At 41.8% G+C, this 18,733-nt stretch overlaps 1 protein-coding gene across 1 annotated transcript in view; it reads left to right on the forward strand.

The window, feature by feature from the left end:
- Positions 1-3,325: 3,325 nt before the first annotated feature.
- Positions 3,326-18,733, forward strand: part of LOC134220858 (3'-5' ssDNA/RNA exonuclease TatD) — a 40,983-nt gene continuing 25,575 nt past the window's right edge. The window contains exon 1 of the mRNA XM_062700017.1: positions 3,326-4,985. Coding sequence (XP_062556001.1) covers positions 4,853-4,985 — 133 coding nt within the window. The 5' untranslated portion in view covers positions 3,326-4,852. The remainder of the gene's footprint in view (positions 4,986-18,733) is intronic.

Genomic DNA, 18,733 nt, shown 5'->3' on the forward strand with positions numbered 1-18,733 from the left:
GTCCCTAACCCCTAATCCCAAGGCGTCAAGTGACCCGTGCCGAGGGGATGCATGGCCAGGGGGGTGAAATAATAAGCTAGGCCTTTAACGGAGCCTGTGGGGTACCTGGGCACCCTCCACAGTAATTGTCCCTTACCGCGTTATGCTGGGCTCTGGCGTGGTGGACCTCTTTTCCCGAGCAACTCGTGGGACCAAAATGGAAAACCAAGTCAATTCTTCAATTAGTGGTAGTAGTGTAGGCGACAACCCCTTCGCAAGAGGTGGGTTGTTCAGGTCTCCGCCTAGGAGGCCAGAGGCAATAGTCGGCAGCTCAGTGCGCAGCGCCAGCGTGGGTCACTCAACCTTCCTCTCGGCTATAAAAGCGCCGGAAGGGGTTTTCGACGGCCCATGGCTTGTGAAGGCGATGAACCGCAAACGCGATGGGCTTTCGGCCTTCGAGGTGGCGACGGAACAGCTGGACGCCATCATCGACTTTGCGTCATCGAAGCATAATATCAGCAAGGACCTCAAGAGGAGCTTGCAGAAACTTCGAAAGTCGATGCTGGACGCCAAGCTGGAGAGGGCGGTCGGGACGGCCAAGTGTAAACCCGTGAAATCGGTGGAGTCGAGGTCTACCCAGACTGAGGCCCAAGCATTCGCGAACTCGGGCAAGGTCGAGTCGACCGAAGGCGTGCCAGCTAAGACGGTGGTGCCAAAGCCTACCCAGACTGAGGCTCAAGTATTTGCGGGTACGTCGGGGGTGACTACTCCAACGGAGCAGACACAAAAACGGGGAGACAGTCTCCAGGGGATGAGCTCCTGGGGGCCGCTCCAAACGCGGAGGGTTACTACCCCGAACAAGGGTAGTGGGGCTGGGAAGCTGAACCCCGGTCAGGTACCTCCAAAACCGGGGGAGGAAGGACCTGGAAAGGTCCGTCCACTCAGGCAAGACGGTGGTAAGGGGTTACGGCAGGCTGAAAGCTCTCAGCCGCACCAGACCAGGGAAATAGAGGGGAATGACGCCTCCTGGACCCTGGTCAAGAACAAGAGGAAACCGAAGACGTCAAGGGCCGAAAAGAAGGCCCAGGCGAATGAGGGTAGCAAGAAGTCTAGGGTAGGCGCCAATCGCTCCAGGGGCGATGCCCTAGTCATCACGGCGGACGAGGCTAAGTACTCGGATGTTTTGAAGGCGATGAGGAGTGACGTCAAGCTCGGTGAACTCGGCGCCGACGTACGTCGAATAAGACGTACCCGGATGGGCGAGATGATACTCGAGCTGAAGCGGGGCGTCTCGCAAACGGGCGCCGCCTACAAGAAGTTGGCGGAGGAGGTCCTAGGCGAGACGGGCAAGGTGAGGGCACTCACGACGGAGGTGAATCTAAGGGTTAAAGACCTGGACGAGATCACTGAAGTCGAAGAGCTCGTCACGGCACTGCGGCGACAGTGTGAAGTGGAGACGCCCACCGCAGCCGTTCGGCTACGGAAAGGTCCGGCAGGGACGCAGGTAGCATTGGTTCGGCTATCTGCAGCGGACGCCTCCAAGGTAGTCAAGTTAGGGAGCGTCAAGGTGGGATGGTCGGTATGCCCTGTGCGCATATACGAGCAACCCGAAGTTGCTTCGGAACCGGGGCACAAGCAATGGGACTACAAAGGCCCTGACAGAAGCAATCTCTGCCGACGCTGCGGATTGGAGGGACATAAGGCACAATGCTGCACGAACCCTCCCAATTGTTTGATTTGTTCCAGCAAAGCTGTGAACAGCAAGCACCCATGGGGGCCTGATGTGCCCGGCGTTTAAGCGTTTTGCAAAATCAAAGTGCAGGTAAAGCAGCTGGCTTGCTCGGCTTCGCCCGAGTGTTTGGTGTGCGCAGGTTTAGAGGAAACGGCGGAACACGTGTTGTTCGTGTGCTCACTTTTTCGCGCAATGCGTGACCACATGCTTGCCACATGTGGTCTGGACACTACCCCGGACAACCTAGTTCGGAGGATGTGTAAAGACGAAGTTGGCTGGAACGCCGTTTTATCGGCTATCGCCCAAATCGTCTCGGAGCTACACAGAAGGTGGCGCGTGGACTCAAGGATGGCTAGTTCAGGCGCAAATAAGAGGTGGTCCAAGGGATCGGAGTCGGCTTCATGGGTCATACCGGTGGTCATGCTCTGTGGTCGAACTCGATCCTTTTATCGAACAAGTGGTCGCGCGAAGAACAACATGGTATCGTCCCTTTCGCGGCGTCGGTCAACCAGGTGGGTTCCGAGCCCGAAGACGGAAAGGGGTCCTCGTCAAGGCTGGGGCAGGCGTAGGCCTCGCGTCGGCAAGTCCCTCTGTGTGCTGGCGAATAGGCCCTATCGCAGAAAGGTCAATTTGGGGTGCACGCGGCATCATCATTCTTGATACCAGTCGTGCAGAGGGAAGCAGGCGCGAAGTCGACCCTGCCCACCTTCCGAGGACATAGGGCGTGGTAAGGCCACCTGGAAAGGCGGCAATGCGCTGGCACGATACCATGGTGTTCTTCTAAAAAAGCGAGTCACGATGTTCGATGCTGCAAGGACACGCAGCTAACCTCGAGGGTGCGTCATGCACTGGCCCCCCTTTGAAGCATTACTTTCTGGTTGTACCGAAGGGACGATGGGCTTGGCGGCAATGGAAACGGTTTAGCTGGTCGGGGATGCAGCCCTGCCTCCCTCATTGGAGGTGGCCCCTAACCCAGCACTTCCTGGTCAACCCAGGATGTCTGTTGAGCAGATTCCCCCTCCATTGTTTAGGAAGAAAAAAAAAAACACCAGTACACAGGGTAAACACCATTTGGGGCTTCACCTTAGCTATGCCACTGAAACTCATTGAAACGTGTATTGTATCAAAACAACAGATGAATAAATAATTTATAAACAATGTATTCAAATTGTTTGAAAACACTTCAACTAGCCAAAAAAGGAGACGCTAATCAACATATTTTATCGTTAACATTAGCTTTATCTGCTAATAACATCAAACACCGTATAGAATACGGGGCTGGTATCATGATATCTGAACGAAGTAGGTATAAGCCCACATGGCGTTTTAAATTCCATCATATTTTTTTCCGTCACTTTCAATGGGAATCGCTATGCTTAGCGTGGCGCATAAATTTCGGCGAATAGCATATTTCGTGTGCCATCACACATACACGACCAACGGACATCGAGCATCATGTTTTATTTTGACGTTCCTCTTTGTACCACATTAATAACACGAGGGGATGCTAAGACATGTGTTCGTAGATACACACTCTATATTCAACAATCATGTGGTTGTTGGTTGCCCTGCTCTGTAGGTTTGCGGAGTTCGGTATTTGTAGTTGAGGTTGAGCGCTAGGTGTAGGTATCTACGAACGAATCGGAGCAGGAGCAATCAACGAAACCTGCTTCCACTTGGCCTGGCCGTCAGTTGAGATTCGACACAGAGCAAGACTAGAAGACTGACGACTGGGACGTGACGCGACCGTGTGTGTATATATCGCAGCGCATAGATATATCGCTTCCAATTAGAGTATACGGCGAATAGTCTATAGATCTAGAACATACAATTCCACTGTTATCAATTCGCCGCACGGTGACAAATGCGTGAAAGGTTACAAGGAATACCGTATTGTAGGCTGTTATCAAACAGATAAGAGGCTATTTTTTCTTCAGAATTTTGTTTGAGTGAATATAATGCCGAGTAGCGAGTGATTAGTCTTAGATGGTGCAGTGCGACTAAAATCGTTTGAAAATATCAGTACACAGTAGCAAAATCATTCAGTGCAAGTGAACCAATTCGATCAGAAGGAAAAGAACCAAGATTTCGATACGTGCTGTGGGAAAATATCAATTTTGTACAACATGTGCAACTGATTTGAGGTCTTGAACTCAGTCAATTTGGATCAAATAATATGTTAAGGTTCTCACTTGTGTTGTAGTAGTGGTTATTACTCTCAGCTTCCAAAAATTATCATCGTTTCACCGTCTTGGCCTTAGTCGTGACTTTGCCATAGTCGTCAGAAAAGTTGGCAAAAGTGGAATAAAAATTCTGATTGATTTATGAATGTGTGGATCGCGGACAAATGCGAACACGTTAGGAAGAGCTAGCTTACGTAGTCTGCTCTGGGACGAACGTCACTCCAATTCACTTCGAACTGCGTGCATGCACAGTGCATTACGACTCTGAACGTGTTGGTGCATCTCGTCTGCCAGAAAATCGAATCATCACCCAACGCCTCCGCAAAACAGGCGCGCTCCGTCCCTTGCAATAAGGCAGGAAACGATTTTGAAAATCTCAACCCTCGAAAATTTGCATCTGCATTATACGCGCACATTGCAAATAAATTTTCCTTTCATTTACACCGGTACCTGTGTGTAAGTGAACCGACGAAAAGAAAGGAAAATAATTTCATTTTCTGGTGCAAAATACAGCACATAATGGTGTAGGAAAGCCACAGAACGCAAAACGCCTCAGCTACATCGCAGCAAAAAAGTGGAAGCGTAAAACTCGACATTGAAGAAGACCGCTGGCAAAAATAAAACATAAATATATTCACACAAAGTCGAAAGTAAACACGCGGCTTGCAGTCTTCTATGCGTTCAACGATATCGTCGACGGCGTTCACGTTCGGTTACTTTGTCTAGAGTCACCTTAATCCGGTGCGCAGTTCGATCGTAGTAGACTGACTGCTCGCCACTAGCTTCGCACGTAACCGCATAATCGACCTTGTTGGTGGCGTTCTGCGCTAAATACCGCGGCTGGAAAATACAACCTACTCGATTACTCGATCTTAGGTAGAGTTCGAGCACACGTCCGCTACGCCAAGCTTCTCATCAACGATTAACAAAACAAACAAACGAAACTTCGACGGGCAGAATGGCTGATATCATCGAGGATGAGATGAAACACTGCTATGAGAATCTAATCGTCGTGGACGTTGGCGCCAATCTGACCAACAAAAAGTACATCCGTGACCTGGACTCGGTGATACAGCGCGCAAAAGATTCTGGTGAGTTTCTAACTGTGCTAAAGTGGACTGGTTCTTCAGTCGTAACTAATCTATTTGTGGGATGACAAATGTGTTTCATATTGTGTTCATTAGGTCATCCATATAGTATTGATCACAATACTGAAGCGTATTCTTTTATATAGCTATAAATACCTAATATATGGAAATATTACTTAAGGTGATTATAGAATGAAGCCCGTGGTGAATTTCAAATTCACCACACGTTTATTTACATACATTTCCAAAAGCCTAAATCTGGCGTAATAGGTTTCGTACAGTGCCGAAACTCAAATTATGATTATTCAGCATAGCTAAGCAAACGATCTACCATTATTTCAGCCCCATACGCGTTATGGTTCTTTCATCTCGTGCGCTCGAAAATAATATTGGAAAAGCACGTGGTGTACAAAATGGCCGATTTCTGGCTTTATCTATAATCACCTTAATCGTATCCAGCTGTTGAATTCTCACATCCTGCTACTATATATGCACCTATATAAGTTAAAATGAGATGTGGTTTTACTTGTCGCAAGCACGCTCTCAAATTTATATAGAGAGCACAGCGATTTTTCATTTCCGTAAATTCAAGAAAACCGTTAACCCTAACCTTGGGAGGGAGCTCTCAAAACTACACAGCAAATTAAATAAATACTGTCGTCAGTCAACAAGTAAATTTTAAACAAGAAAAACCTAGATTAATCCACCTAGCGGTGTAGGTGCCTTTCTCGTGCAAAAAAAAACTAAAAATATGAATGAGTGTTTTTAGCGTATTTTGCGCATCAAAATAATGTTTTGGCCATAATTTCTAATCCCATAGTCCAATCGGGACAATTTTCAATAGCAAACAATGGGACAATAATGAAACAGGTTGCGAGTAATTCGGACAATGCTATGTTCCCAAAAGTGTGTCTACAAAATTTGTACACATTCACACATACAGACATCACCTAAGTTCGTCGAGCTGAGTTGATTTGTATATACCAATATGAGTCCCCGGGCATCCTATCAAAAATTTGTTTTCGGAGTGATCAAATAAATAATTTTGATAATAAATAAATCTTGTTCTGCGTGGCATTGATGTTATATTCACTCATATTTTTGTTTACGTTCGAACGCAATTTCGATCAAAAATTAATGCGCATGCTGGTTAACGCCAGTAACATCAAAAGGAAAACCCAGATTAATCCACCTAGCGGTGACGATGCCTTTCTCGATTCAATCCCTTGGTTTTGCCTTAGTGTGATACACATCATAAATAATTGCCTACATTACGGCTCTTGCAAACGCTGTAAGGCAAACAACCAACCAACCGTATATGGTTCAACACACCATTTTCTTCATAACTTTTGAACGCAATGACCGATCGTGATTATATTCAATAGTGATCAACTAGGGTTTGTCCCCCGTCGAATGCAACTTGTTGCGAGAAAATCGGTTAAGAATTAATATACAAAAAATGGCTAATGTTTTTTGGTTTCCGTGTGCAAACACACACATACACACGGACAGACAGACATTTGTTCAGCTCGACGAGCTGAGTCGATTGGTATATAACATCATGGGTCTCCGAGACTTCTATAAAAAGTTCGATTTTGGAGTAAAATGATAGCCTTTCGGTACAACTTTTTTGTATGAGAAAGTCAAAACGGTTTAGTTTTTCGAAAGTATCGTTCATCTGTAAACCAGAATACGAGTGAGCATTATGCTAAGGGTCTGTCTCATTTGGAGAATTAAACTGAAATTAAACTTCTCAATAATTATCGAATAAACCTGCTCGCAGAGCAAGATTACTTTTGACAGATATCGAATCATTTTTCGTCGATGTCTTATTGGAATTGCTGGGTTGCACCAGCCATTCTTATGACCAGGTGATTTTCTAATTTTCGAACCCTCACTTTTAAGGGTCTGTCTCATTTGGAGAATTTAACTTAAAAGTAACAGTTCGAAAATTAAAAAATCACCCCGTTATAAGAATGGCTGGTGCTACCCAGCAATTCCAATAGGACATCGATGGAAAATGATTTGATATCTGTCAAAAGTAATCTTGCTCTGCAAGCAGGGTTATTTGATAATTATTGAAATGTCACTTTTAAGTTTAATTTCAGTTTAATTATCCAATTGAGACAGACCCTAAGTTTATTTTCCAAATGAGATCAGGGATGCCAGATTTGAAGACATGTCTTCAATTTGAAGACATTTGAATCTCTGTGAAGACATTTATTTCATGAAGACATTTTGAAGACTTTTCAAAATATTTGAAGACTTATCTTTCTATTTAAAGGTACTTGAAGACAATCAATAAGCTAGTGATGAACATAATTTAAAAATTTAAAAATCATTTAAATAAAGGAGAAAAAACAATAAATAAGCCAGTGAATAGAAAATATAATTTGATTACTAGCTTATAAATTTTGCGACTTCTATATGCAGAGAATTTAAATATTACTAATAAAAAATAATTTCTCGTGAAATAAAGAGAATTTCCCATGAAAATTCTGGGGAATTTCTCGTAAAAATTCAAGAAAATTGAAATTGAAAATTCTTTTCAAATTATCTTGGAAATTTATAATAATTTCCGTACGGGCAAATAAAGGAATTACTCCAAAATTTAAACCGGATATTCATCTCAATTTCCACAAGATTTTGACAATGAATTCTTTTTCATTTCCACAAGAAATTTGTCTAAATTTTCGTGGGATGTACTCCGGATTTGTATTAGAAATTTTAGGGATGTCTCTTCGGATTTTCCATACACCACATTTCTACAGAAAGTTCTAAATTTCAACAGGAAATTATTTTCTCCGTAAATTTTCTTTAGTTTCCAAGATCAAAAATTATTACGAATGTCGACAAGAAATTGAAATTGTTCTGGTGTCGAATGGCTTTTTTTCACAATTGCCACGGTAAATTATTTGATAAAAAAAATCAGAAAAATTTCATAAACAAATCCGCCAGAGTTTATTTAAAGACTCAGTAGAAAGTTGAGGAGACACTCGTTACACTTTCTCGGTGAATTCTTCCTTGAATTACTTTGGTATATGTTCTAGAAATATCTTTGGAAACTCTTCCAGATTTTTATCTGGGAATCCTTCTGAAAATTTCTGCAGTAAAGCCCTATCTGGAATTCTTTTTGAAATTCCTCCAGGAATTCGTCCGCAAATTCCTTCAGAGATTTTTCAGAAAATTTCCCCAGAAATTCGTTTAGAAATATTTCTAGGGGCTCCTCCATAAGTTCGTTCAGAAATTTCTCCGTAGGATCCTCGAAGAATTTCGTCGGAAATACCTCGTTCCTACACAAATTGTTTCTTTCACGACTTCCTCCACCAGTTCTTCCAGAAATGCCTCTCGAAGCTACTGCAGGCATTCGTACGGAAATTCTTCCAAAAATCCCCTTGGAAGTTTCTCCAGGAATTCCTCTTGATGATTCTCCAAGAATGCTGCCGAAAGATTCTCCAATAATACCTCTGAAATTATACTCCGGAATTTATCTGTTATTTCCTCCAGGAATTCTTTCGGAAATTCCTGCAACAGTACCTCAGGAAGTTCCTCCAAAAAGTTGTGCAGAAGCTCCTCCGGAAGTTTCTTCAAAAATTTCTTTAGGAGCTCCACTGCAAATCCTTTCAGTAATTGCTCAGGAAAATCCTTTAGGAATTCCTCAGAAAAATCCTTCACGAATTCTTCGGGAAAATCCTTCAGTAATTCATCCGGATCGGAGCTCTCCTTAGCTGTGCGGTAAGACGGGCGGCTGCAAAGCAAGACCATGCTGAGGGTGGCTGGGTTCGATTCCCGGTGCCGGTCTAGGCAATTTTCGGATTGGAAATTGTCTCGACTTCCCTGGGCATAAAAAGTATCATCGTGTTAGCCTCATGATATACGAATGCAAAAATGGTAACCCGGCTTAGAAACCTCGCAGGTAATAACTGTGGAAGTGCTTAATGAACACTAAACTGCGAGGCGGTTCTGTCCCAGTGTGGGGATGTAATGCCAATAAGAAGAAGAAAAATTCCTCCAGAAAATTTCTCCGGAATTCCTCCTGAAAATTCTCCTGCAATTTCTCCGCAAGTTCCATGTTAATGGAACTAGCATATCATCCGGAAGCTCCTTTAGAAGTTTATCTGGAAGTCTTCAGAAAATTCTTTAGATGTTCCAACAGCAATTCCTCCGTACCTTTTAGGAGTTTCTTTAGGAATTCTTCCGAAAAATCCATCATGAGTTTATCCTGAAGTTTCTTCAAAAATTCTTCCAGAAATTTCTTCAGAAAATCTTGTGGAAGTTTCTTCAGGTATTTCACGGTAAATTTTTCCGAATCCAGGAAATTCTTAAAAAAGAAACTCAGAAGAACTTCACATGGAAATTCAGTTAAAAAAATCCGCCCTTACTCGTGAAAATTTGAATTCTAACAATTTGAGTGTTGAAAAATAAATGCTCAAAAAACAAGGAGATGCTTGAAATAACAAACCTGTTGGATTTTGAAATTTTTTGATATTGAAATTTTTGATTTTGATATTGAAGGCATTTGAAGACATTTTTACTCGACTGTGAAGACATTTGAAAATATCCCCTGGCATCCCTGAATGAGACAGACAAGGCAAGAGAATTGAGCAAGTCGCTTGAATTAAATGAGAAACGAACGTCTAAGCATCTTCGTTCAATTCACTTGCCTGAAACATTTTCAGAACATGTTCAACTTTTGGCAAGTCAATTTGATTCAACCAAGTTAATCAATTTAGAGGCTCAAGAGATCAAAAAGTAGCATTAGATCCAGGGAATGTAAAACAACCACATTGCCAATGACAACAACATTATCCTTTCTAGTAAATGTTGGGACAAACTCAACTCGCAATAAGCGTTTGCCCCAAATTGCAACAGAATAGGACAATGATCGTCTTCCGCGTATTTAGAGAAGTAGTCGATTTTCGACGATATTTTCGGTTAAATAAGTATCAGTTATCAATGTTTAGAATAAACTATAGAGGAAGGTTGTCCTCTATTACGTTAAAAATAAACTTAACAGAACTAAACCATCTGTTAACATTATTTGTGTTTTACTTCTAAAATATACAAGTTATCGCAGTTTGAAATGTTTACAACAATTATCTCTCCATGTTTGTTGCAAATAAAATGAAACGCAGCATTGTCTTTATCCTCTGCAGATAATGACAAAGATTTATCGCTTTTCTCTTTTGTTGCTTGTTTTTTTGCATTTTTCAGCGACAATTACATTCCTTGATAAGATCCATTTTTTTGCCAAGAGTTTTGTTTGCGACTTCCTCTGACAGCTGGATATAGGCTAGGTTTGACAAACACATGTTTTCAATCTGTTTCATCAGTTTATATCGTCCACGAAACAAACAAATTGACTGGATCTGACACCTTCTAGCGCAATATTGAACAACAGGCTCGAAAGTCCATCACCTTGTCGAAGTCCCTGGTGGGATTCAAATGAACTGGAGTGTTCGCCCGAAATCTTCATACAATTTTGCACATCATCCATCGTAGATTTGATCAGTCGTGTAAGTTTCCCGGGAAAGCTGTTCTCATCCATGATTGTTCATAGCTCTCCGCGGTCTATACTGTCGTATGTGGCCTTGAAGTCGATAAACAGATGATGCGTTGGGTCCATGACCTCGTTCACTATTGGTGACGATGGAAGATGATGTGGGATATCACAACTTGTCGCCGTAGAACTTCCGTATATCTTTTGAACGGCACCATCTCCTCGCACTTAGCTTCTTCCAGGCGACTTCTTCCGTCGTTGGCATTCTACGTTCGGGTCCCTTGCTGGAGCGCGATCGCCCGTGCTTCTTTAGAATCCGTCTGCACTCTTCGTCGAACCAATCGTTCTTGAGCTTGAGCTTGAGCTTGATTGACTGCTCGTAGTTGCTACTCCATTATGACCAGATCAGCTGTTCTTGCACAGGGAACTAACAGATGTTTGCTTGGGACTAGCACACATCTTCAATGTACAAGTACTGGTGATCTCATTTGTTAGGTCATACTGGCGCCTGCCACATCAGAATACAAGTCGATGTAGGGAAGGGGGACGAAATGATGATGCAATCACTCGCCCACTGCAAGCCGAATATACCTCTGCACTTGCCACGAGTTCATGCGGAATTTGTTGGAATTTCTGGGTTAGGTTGGAGAGGCAGAGGTTCGTCTTGGTTAACGAGCTGCCAATGTGATAGGTAGGAGAAGGTAACTGATGGAATTTCTAATTGGATGTAGGAAACTAAAGACACTATATACAAAGACGCGAAATCTGATCCCTGAGCAAATAATTCGACAGGCAACCCTGAATGCGCAACACTGCTCATATTGCATAAAGTTTTCAAATTGGTGTAAGTGATTTTCCTAGTTTCAAAAAAATGATTAGTAACGCTTATACCCAAGCGAATCAGATAGCAAATACAATATAAACAAGTTGAGAGTCATTTTCTACTATTTGTAGGGGTTTATTATGCTACATTGATCCAAAAATATTACAACAATAATTTAAACATGTTTATTTGCGGAAGTTAAATTAGCCCTTACTAAATGTTTTGCGTGATTTTTTGGAATGACAGGTCTTCTGCTCGATTGGAATGCACTGACAGTAAATTTGGAATTCCAATTGGAACATTTTCCGTCTTTGTTTATAGTGTCTTTATAGGAAACGAGCTCTATAGTTCATTTCCAATTCTAGCAGATTACTGTTAGAATACTCAAGTTGAAGGTATAGGAATAGTAATGGAAACGGTATGGAACTCCATTTCCAGTTCTAGCTATTGCTAGAACATGAGAAATAAAGAGAAAGATACAAAGTAGGAGAATGGAACGGATCTGGGATTGAACCCACGACCTCCTGCGTATGAGGCAGAAGCAGTAGCCATATGACTACCAAGCCCGCTTCTTCGTCGAACCAATCGTTCTGTCGATTTCGTCCTACATACCCGATGTTTTTATCCATTGCGTCCTTAATGGCTGCTTTTACTGTACTCCAGCAGGCCTCAGGAAGGACCCCATCGAGATCACCCTCTTCCGACAACACTGTCTCGATATGCTGCGCGTATGCAAAGGCGACATCAGGTTAGTTCAGTCGCTCTTGGTCGTTGATAGGCGACCGTCGGTACCGAACATTGTTGATGACGGATAGATTAACCATCATCAGATAAAGGTACCACCAATTCGGAAGCAACGTACAACTGTCATATTTATTATTTCACGCAGCAGAGCTGGAATCAATAGATGACAGTTGTGCGTAGTCTCCGTATTGAGTGGTGTGCCCTTGAAAACGCGAGTAGATTTAAATCTGAATTCCGGGTGACTTGTTCTTAGCTCTTTCCCGCTTACGACTTTTTTTCAATCTCAATAGGAAGGAAACACCTTTGAGAAAAATGCTAGAACAAAAGTTATTTGGCATAGCTAAAATTAGTGGAAAACGAAAACAAATTTTTTTGATTGTAAATCAATAGTTATCTGATTGTTTTCAATAGTTCAACTATTTGTACTCAAAATTGATATATTTACAAAATTATTATATATTAATTCAACATTGTTGTTGAAACAATTTGATGAAGGTTATATAATAGAAGGTGCAAAATTTGATGGTGCTCTTCAGACACATGCGACTGCCAGTTACTCCCAAACAGTTCGAAAGATACTTCTCACTACAAAACAGGGGGAAGAGACTGACTAACAGTGGCCGTCGACCGTATTCGTCGTCGTTGAAAAAGATGGGTGAACCATTATTAAGTGCTCAGCCGACTCGAGTGCTTCCAACAAGACGATAAACCGTGGATCCGACCTCAGACCACCACAGACCGGGTGGTGCACGTTCAAATCCCCCAACAACAGGAGGTGAATTGCTAGTAATGTCAACCTTTTGTTCAATGTCTAGCAGCGAACCATGTTGATCGATGTTAACTACACTGACTGTCATGCTACCACGCTACTCCAAATAGTCATATAAAAAAATGGGTCGGTAAGCGGGAGAAACAGGAAAAAAAAGAAGCCATCGAAGACGAAACCAACCAACCAGCTACAGTAGCAAAGAAGAGAAAGTATTCGAGATTTTTTCTACTACCAGAGGCGAATGACTGCCAGAGGATGGTTAATGCATCTTAAAACTAAGAAAGAAGAAAAGTCATATTAATAACGATTGACCTGATATTAGTCGATGACCTGGGCGCAAGCAAGAGGTAGTCAAAAGGAATTGTATAGAAAATGGGATATGTTGCCAGGTTGATGCTCCATGGTTATAGGCTGCCATGGATAACGACCAAACGCACCCACCAGAATCCATGGCACCCAACATGTTGTCGTAATTGGGACGATAAAAAGCAATGAAGTTTCCTACCAACAAACATCCTTGACGGGACCGAAAATCGAACTCAGTATCTCCAGATTGGCAATCTCACGTTTTTGTTCACAAGATTACTGGAAATCATCTTTTTAAGTATATTCCATTGTATACATTACATCCTCTTCTGGGACATCTCTATCTTGCACCTTAGGGTTCGTTCATTAACCTTCTGTCTATGCTTAAAAAAACCTGCGTTGTCTGTGCTCTGGGGTCATATTACCCTTACTTTTTACTTATGGGTCCTGTACACCTCCGGTGGTGCAAAGGGCCGACTTGAAAGATCTCCATCCTAAACGATGTCCAGCTATCGCTTTAACCTGTTGCCAGATTAGTTTTCGGTCGACTTCTTTTTTGTTCTTTATTGAGACTTCGCCGCCATAAAGCTCTGGGTTTGCCTCTGCTGCGATGTCCCGCTGGGTTCCTGTCTAATGCTTGTTTACAGATTTCGTTTCCGCCCTACGTAGAGTGTGGCCGACCCAGCCCCACTTCCGTTTCCGAATTTATGTTGCTATCGGCCTCTGGTGACAACGACGATGGAACTCGTTGTTTAAGATCCAGTTGTGAGGCCACCAGGCCCGAATTATATACCGCAGGCATCTGTTGATGAACAGCTGCAGCCGTTGACTGTTCTCCACTGATACACACCATGTTTCGCTAGCGTATAACAACACAGATTTCACGTTAGAGTTGAAAATTCGTATTTTGCTGCGTTTACTTATCTGCCTGTTTTTCCAGATACTTCTTAAACTCACAAAGGCAGCCCTTGGTTTCTTGATCCGTTTTGTTGACGTTGATGACGTCAAGGAGCGCTCGGCAAGATCGTTGAGTTTACTCTGCATATCAGAGCGCCGTTGAGCGTTATAGGCTGCCATAGCAGCCCGCGGTTTGGTTCACAATCAATCGCACCTACTAGAATCTCGTCGATTACGATGAGGAACAGTAAACATCCTTGCCTCATACCAGCTACGACATGGATAGGGTCAGACAAGACCCCATTGTGCAGCACTCTACACAAGAAGGCCAAGTACTGTGCCTCGATGAGGCCGATGATTTCCTCAGGAACCCCCTTGCGTCTCAGGGCGTCCCACATATTCTTGTGATTGAGACGGCCGGCACGGAATCCGGCCTGCTGCCGCCGGAGAGTCGCATCGATCTTCTCCTGAATCCGGGTTAGGATAATGTATAGAACTTTGAGAACGGTACACAGCAATATAATGCCTCACCAGTTATCGCATACAGTCAGGTCACCATTTTTGGGCACCTTCACCTTGCATCCAGTCGAACGGGTCATCATCTTCTTCTTCTTCTTATTCTATGGCTCTACATTCCAACTGGAACTTGGCCGGCTTTTCAACTTTGTATTCTTAGACCGGGTCATATTGACCCCAAATTGAAATTGCTGTAACTTTTCTATTGTTTGGCCAATTCTTGATTTGTTTGAACGTTTCGGAAGATAATTTAATCGTAACGTAACCTAAGCAAGCTTGATCATAGGTGGGCGCCTACCTCGCAGGGAGAGGTTTTTGTAAATAAGGGTACAAAAACAGTGATTTTTCATGCTTATTTTACTTATATCTGAACATTCTACCTATTTCGAACTGCATCTTTTCACAAAGGTTATGCAGGAAGGCGTGTGGGTTGACATGAGGTATTGGTTATTCTAGAACTTGGCCGCTAGATGGTGATATATATGAACTCAGTATTTTAGACTCTAAGACAGACTAACTCAAGATATTCCGATATATGGAATTTTCACATTACAAATATTCTTATCGCACAAATTTGAAATGTGTAAAGATGATGTCTTCAGCAAACTTCATCTGGTGGAAATGAACTGTCTTGTGACGGATAAAATAATTAGGAATTTTTAAAATAGGCCGCGCTAGTGTGCTTGCAATATTCTTGCATGTGTGAAGTATTGCTCTAAGTTGAGATCCTTCGTACCAACACCCAAGTTGTATTCGGCAAAATTGTTCAGGATGTCCAAGGCGGTGCTCAGTTCAATAAGCACTTCTTCCAAGAAGCGGCGCTAGTGAGCAGTTATATTTGATTTTGTTCCATGTGAGATCTGATGTATTTGATGCTTAGTATTTTTGGCAAACATGAATGTTATGGTAGAGTCTATCAAAAGGTTTCTTTATATTGAACCTGCTCCAGCGATGCAAATAAGTAAGTTTTTCGATAAAGATTTTTTGAGCGAATTTGCATCTAGATCTTGGCGAGTTGTACCAAACTACCAAAAACTAGGAGAACCGGTTGAAAGCTAAAAAAATGGCAGCCTTTCAAAGTGGCCTGGGCCATATTGACCCCAGAGACCAGCCAGACAAAAGGTTAAGCCTCTTCCACAGTTATTTACCATGAGGTTTCTAAGCCAAGTTATCATTTTTTACCCGGGAAGTCGAGATAATTTCCAACCCGAAAATATCCTACACCGGGTATTGAACCCTGCCACCCTCAATTTGGTATTGTTTTGTGCACATCTAACCACTAGGCTAACTAAAGAGAACCCAGTCAATACAAGTTGACAAAATCCCATTTTTTGATCCGCCAAATTTTGAATCAAATGATCTTTGTACACCTCCGGAGTCAACTTCCTTGGCACATTTGTTCCACATTTTGGTCATCTGAGTCGCGTCCCGAGATGTTTTTCCACTTTTCTTAAGCTTCCGCTTCATTACTGCCCAACATGTCTCGATGGGCCGGAGCTGTGGGCAGTTGCGTGGATTTATGTTTTTATCGATGAAATCTTCGTTATTATCGCGGTACCACTGGATGACTTCCCGGCTGTAGTGGCAACTCGCCAAATCTGGCTTTCCGTGCCGCTGCAATATAATAAATGATTCCGGATTCTAATTGGACATAGCTTTAGAAGTCTAAGATCTTTTCGAATTCAGAAAACCATTATGAAAAATGTCTTATTATGGATGCCGTAAAAGACACCAAATTATGCGAAGGCAGGCATAAACTCTTTCCTGCTTCTCACTATGCTAATAAGCATACAGTAGAGAGGTGTATTTACGAAAGGGAAATGCAAATCAACACCAGGTGCACATTTTTTCTCAATCCGTTATTCTTTACAACAAATACAATGTCGAGAAAAGCATAATGATTCATGAGTATATGTAATATCTAAATACTTCACCTTTTTTTTTAAATAATATTAAGGTATTCTTAGAACAATGTGATCAGTAAAACCTCTAATGCAGAACTGAAGCATTGATTGTGTAGTTTAGGCAACGGTACCAAGATCCAAGCGCATGGTTTTATAGATGAGCACTATATGTAGTTGAATAAAAATAGTAGTTTTTATGTGAGATGTAGCGACTAGTGCCTCGAAGCAAAAAAATTTTCACTAAAAAATAAGCCGCTATTATGCCGGCCTCATGTTTAAATTTAGAACAACCCTGTAAATTACGTAATGAATTTCGATAAGCTAATATTTTGCCTTAAAGAGTGACGAAAATAAATTTTTCACACCTTCCGGATATCCCTGCTGATACGGAATCTCCATATGTAATGCGATTAACCACGTGCACGATCGCTTAATAAAGTCCATTGTTCGAATCGTTCGCTGGTAGCTGATGCACACCTGAGCCACCAGCACCCGTTTTAGGATTGCTTCCATTTGTTGGGTTGTCTTAACGTTATCGTTTCACGCTTCAACTAACGTAGAAAACTACGAATGTTTGCCTTCCAGTTGCCGAGCGAGCGCATGAAACCACCCAACAGCGGAAAGATCGTCGATTGTAAGCTTGCAGAAATAAGGTGTGCCGTTTATGGGAAATGGCTTGTTTTGGTATATTTCGTACAACCCAGACCAGACACCAGACATTTTCTGCCGCGCATGATCAACTAACCGGATTGGCAACTTCTATTGGCAGCGATTCTCGTGACTGAAATAAAAACGTTTCGTAGAAAATTTAAAATTTCTAAATAAAAATATTTAAAAAAATATTACTGTTAATTTATTTAGTGGCAATAACATTAATTTACCCCATTTACTTTTATTACTACCCGGTTCAAAATGTAAACTTTTATATATCCCTCTACATAGACTATTGTTTCGGCTATAAAGCTAAACGTTATTATCGACTCTGTGAGCTCTTCAACCGTACTTTTCGTATAAACAAAGTTCATAATAAATTATTGCTAGAGCAGATTCATTTATAGACAAAATCCATTTTTATGGAAAATGATATTAAAAATAAATATTTTGTGGTTTAAATACGAAAAGATTTAATAATTTTGTTCAGTTGGTTTTTTTCAGGTATTATATTGACACTTTTTATGGACTATCCGTTTTTCTGTCGTTCTAGTTTAACGATGGATGGTACCAGTACCTATACACCTGAAACATGATCAAATCTTGAATCAGTGCATTATGGGTTAATGAAAACCGTACTGGAGCAGCTATCAAGTTACTCACATGTCGAGCAGCAGCAGCAGCTGACTAGGAAGAGAGAGCCCGATGTATCGGGCGATGTAAATGAAGTGATTACCTTTTGATGGAGATAGGGAACTTCATGCGTGGATGCACTTTACAGCATTTAAAAGCAGGAATGCATGTGCAAAGCATGAGCATCTTGTTAGCAAGGTTCAGGTTGAGGCTGAATAAGACGTTGCTCTAATTGGAAATGCGATGTATGTGTGTTTTGGGCTAGTTATGCTTTGTGTACATCGTTTGTAATTTAACATTTACTGCACGAATTATGTTACATGAATATAATCGGTTCTCTAGGATAGCGCATGATCTCAGTACAATGGAAAAGGGGCGTATTGTAAAATCGTACGTTTGCTATCTTTTCGAATGGTTGGTGTTCTTTCGCAGTACAGTGCCCAACTATCCTTTAATACACATGCACGCTAGTTTGCTTGCAAAATAAATCCAATCAAAATTCAACCTACACACTAAGTTTTTTTCTCTGCAAATCAGCAGTTTTGTTGGAATTTCCTGTGCTGTAAAACCAGCTATCATCCAGCAAAATACTTCTACTGAAAGCTCAGCAATTCATTCTATACTAAAAAATGTCAATATCAATGTCAAAGTACGCTGATAGTTCAGGAATTTTTGCAGAACAACTGTTCAGCACTTTCAAGGGCAAATATGTATTTAATACTAAATCAAAAATTTAAACAATTAAATAAAATAAACACATAAAATCATAATTATTTTTTGCAATTCCTGATCATAATATCTGGTTTATAGTTCGTCTTTGAGTGATAAAACGGCCTACTTTTCCATACCAACGAAATGGATGCTTTAATGAACATTATGCAACTCAAATGGGTTGCATAATATTCATTATAACACTCATTTGGGTGCTATAATGAAAAACCAACACCAGAACAGTCGTTACGTGACTACATTTTGCTAAATTAGCTTGGGTAAGTGCTCAAATAGTGT

The sequence above is a fragment of the Armigeres subalbatus genome, chromosome 3 (assembly GCF_024139115.2).
Source record: "Armigeres subalbatus isolate Guangzhou_Male chromosome 3, GZ_Asu_2, whole genome shotgun sequence".
Classification (NCBI taxonomy): Eukaryota; Metazoa; Arthropoda; class Insecta; order Diptera; family Culicidae; genus Armigeres; species Armigeres subalbatus.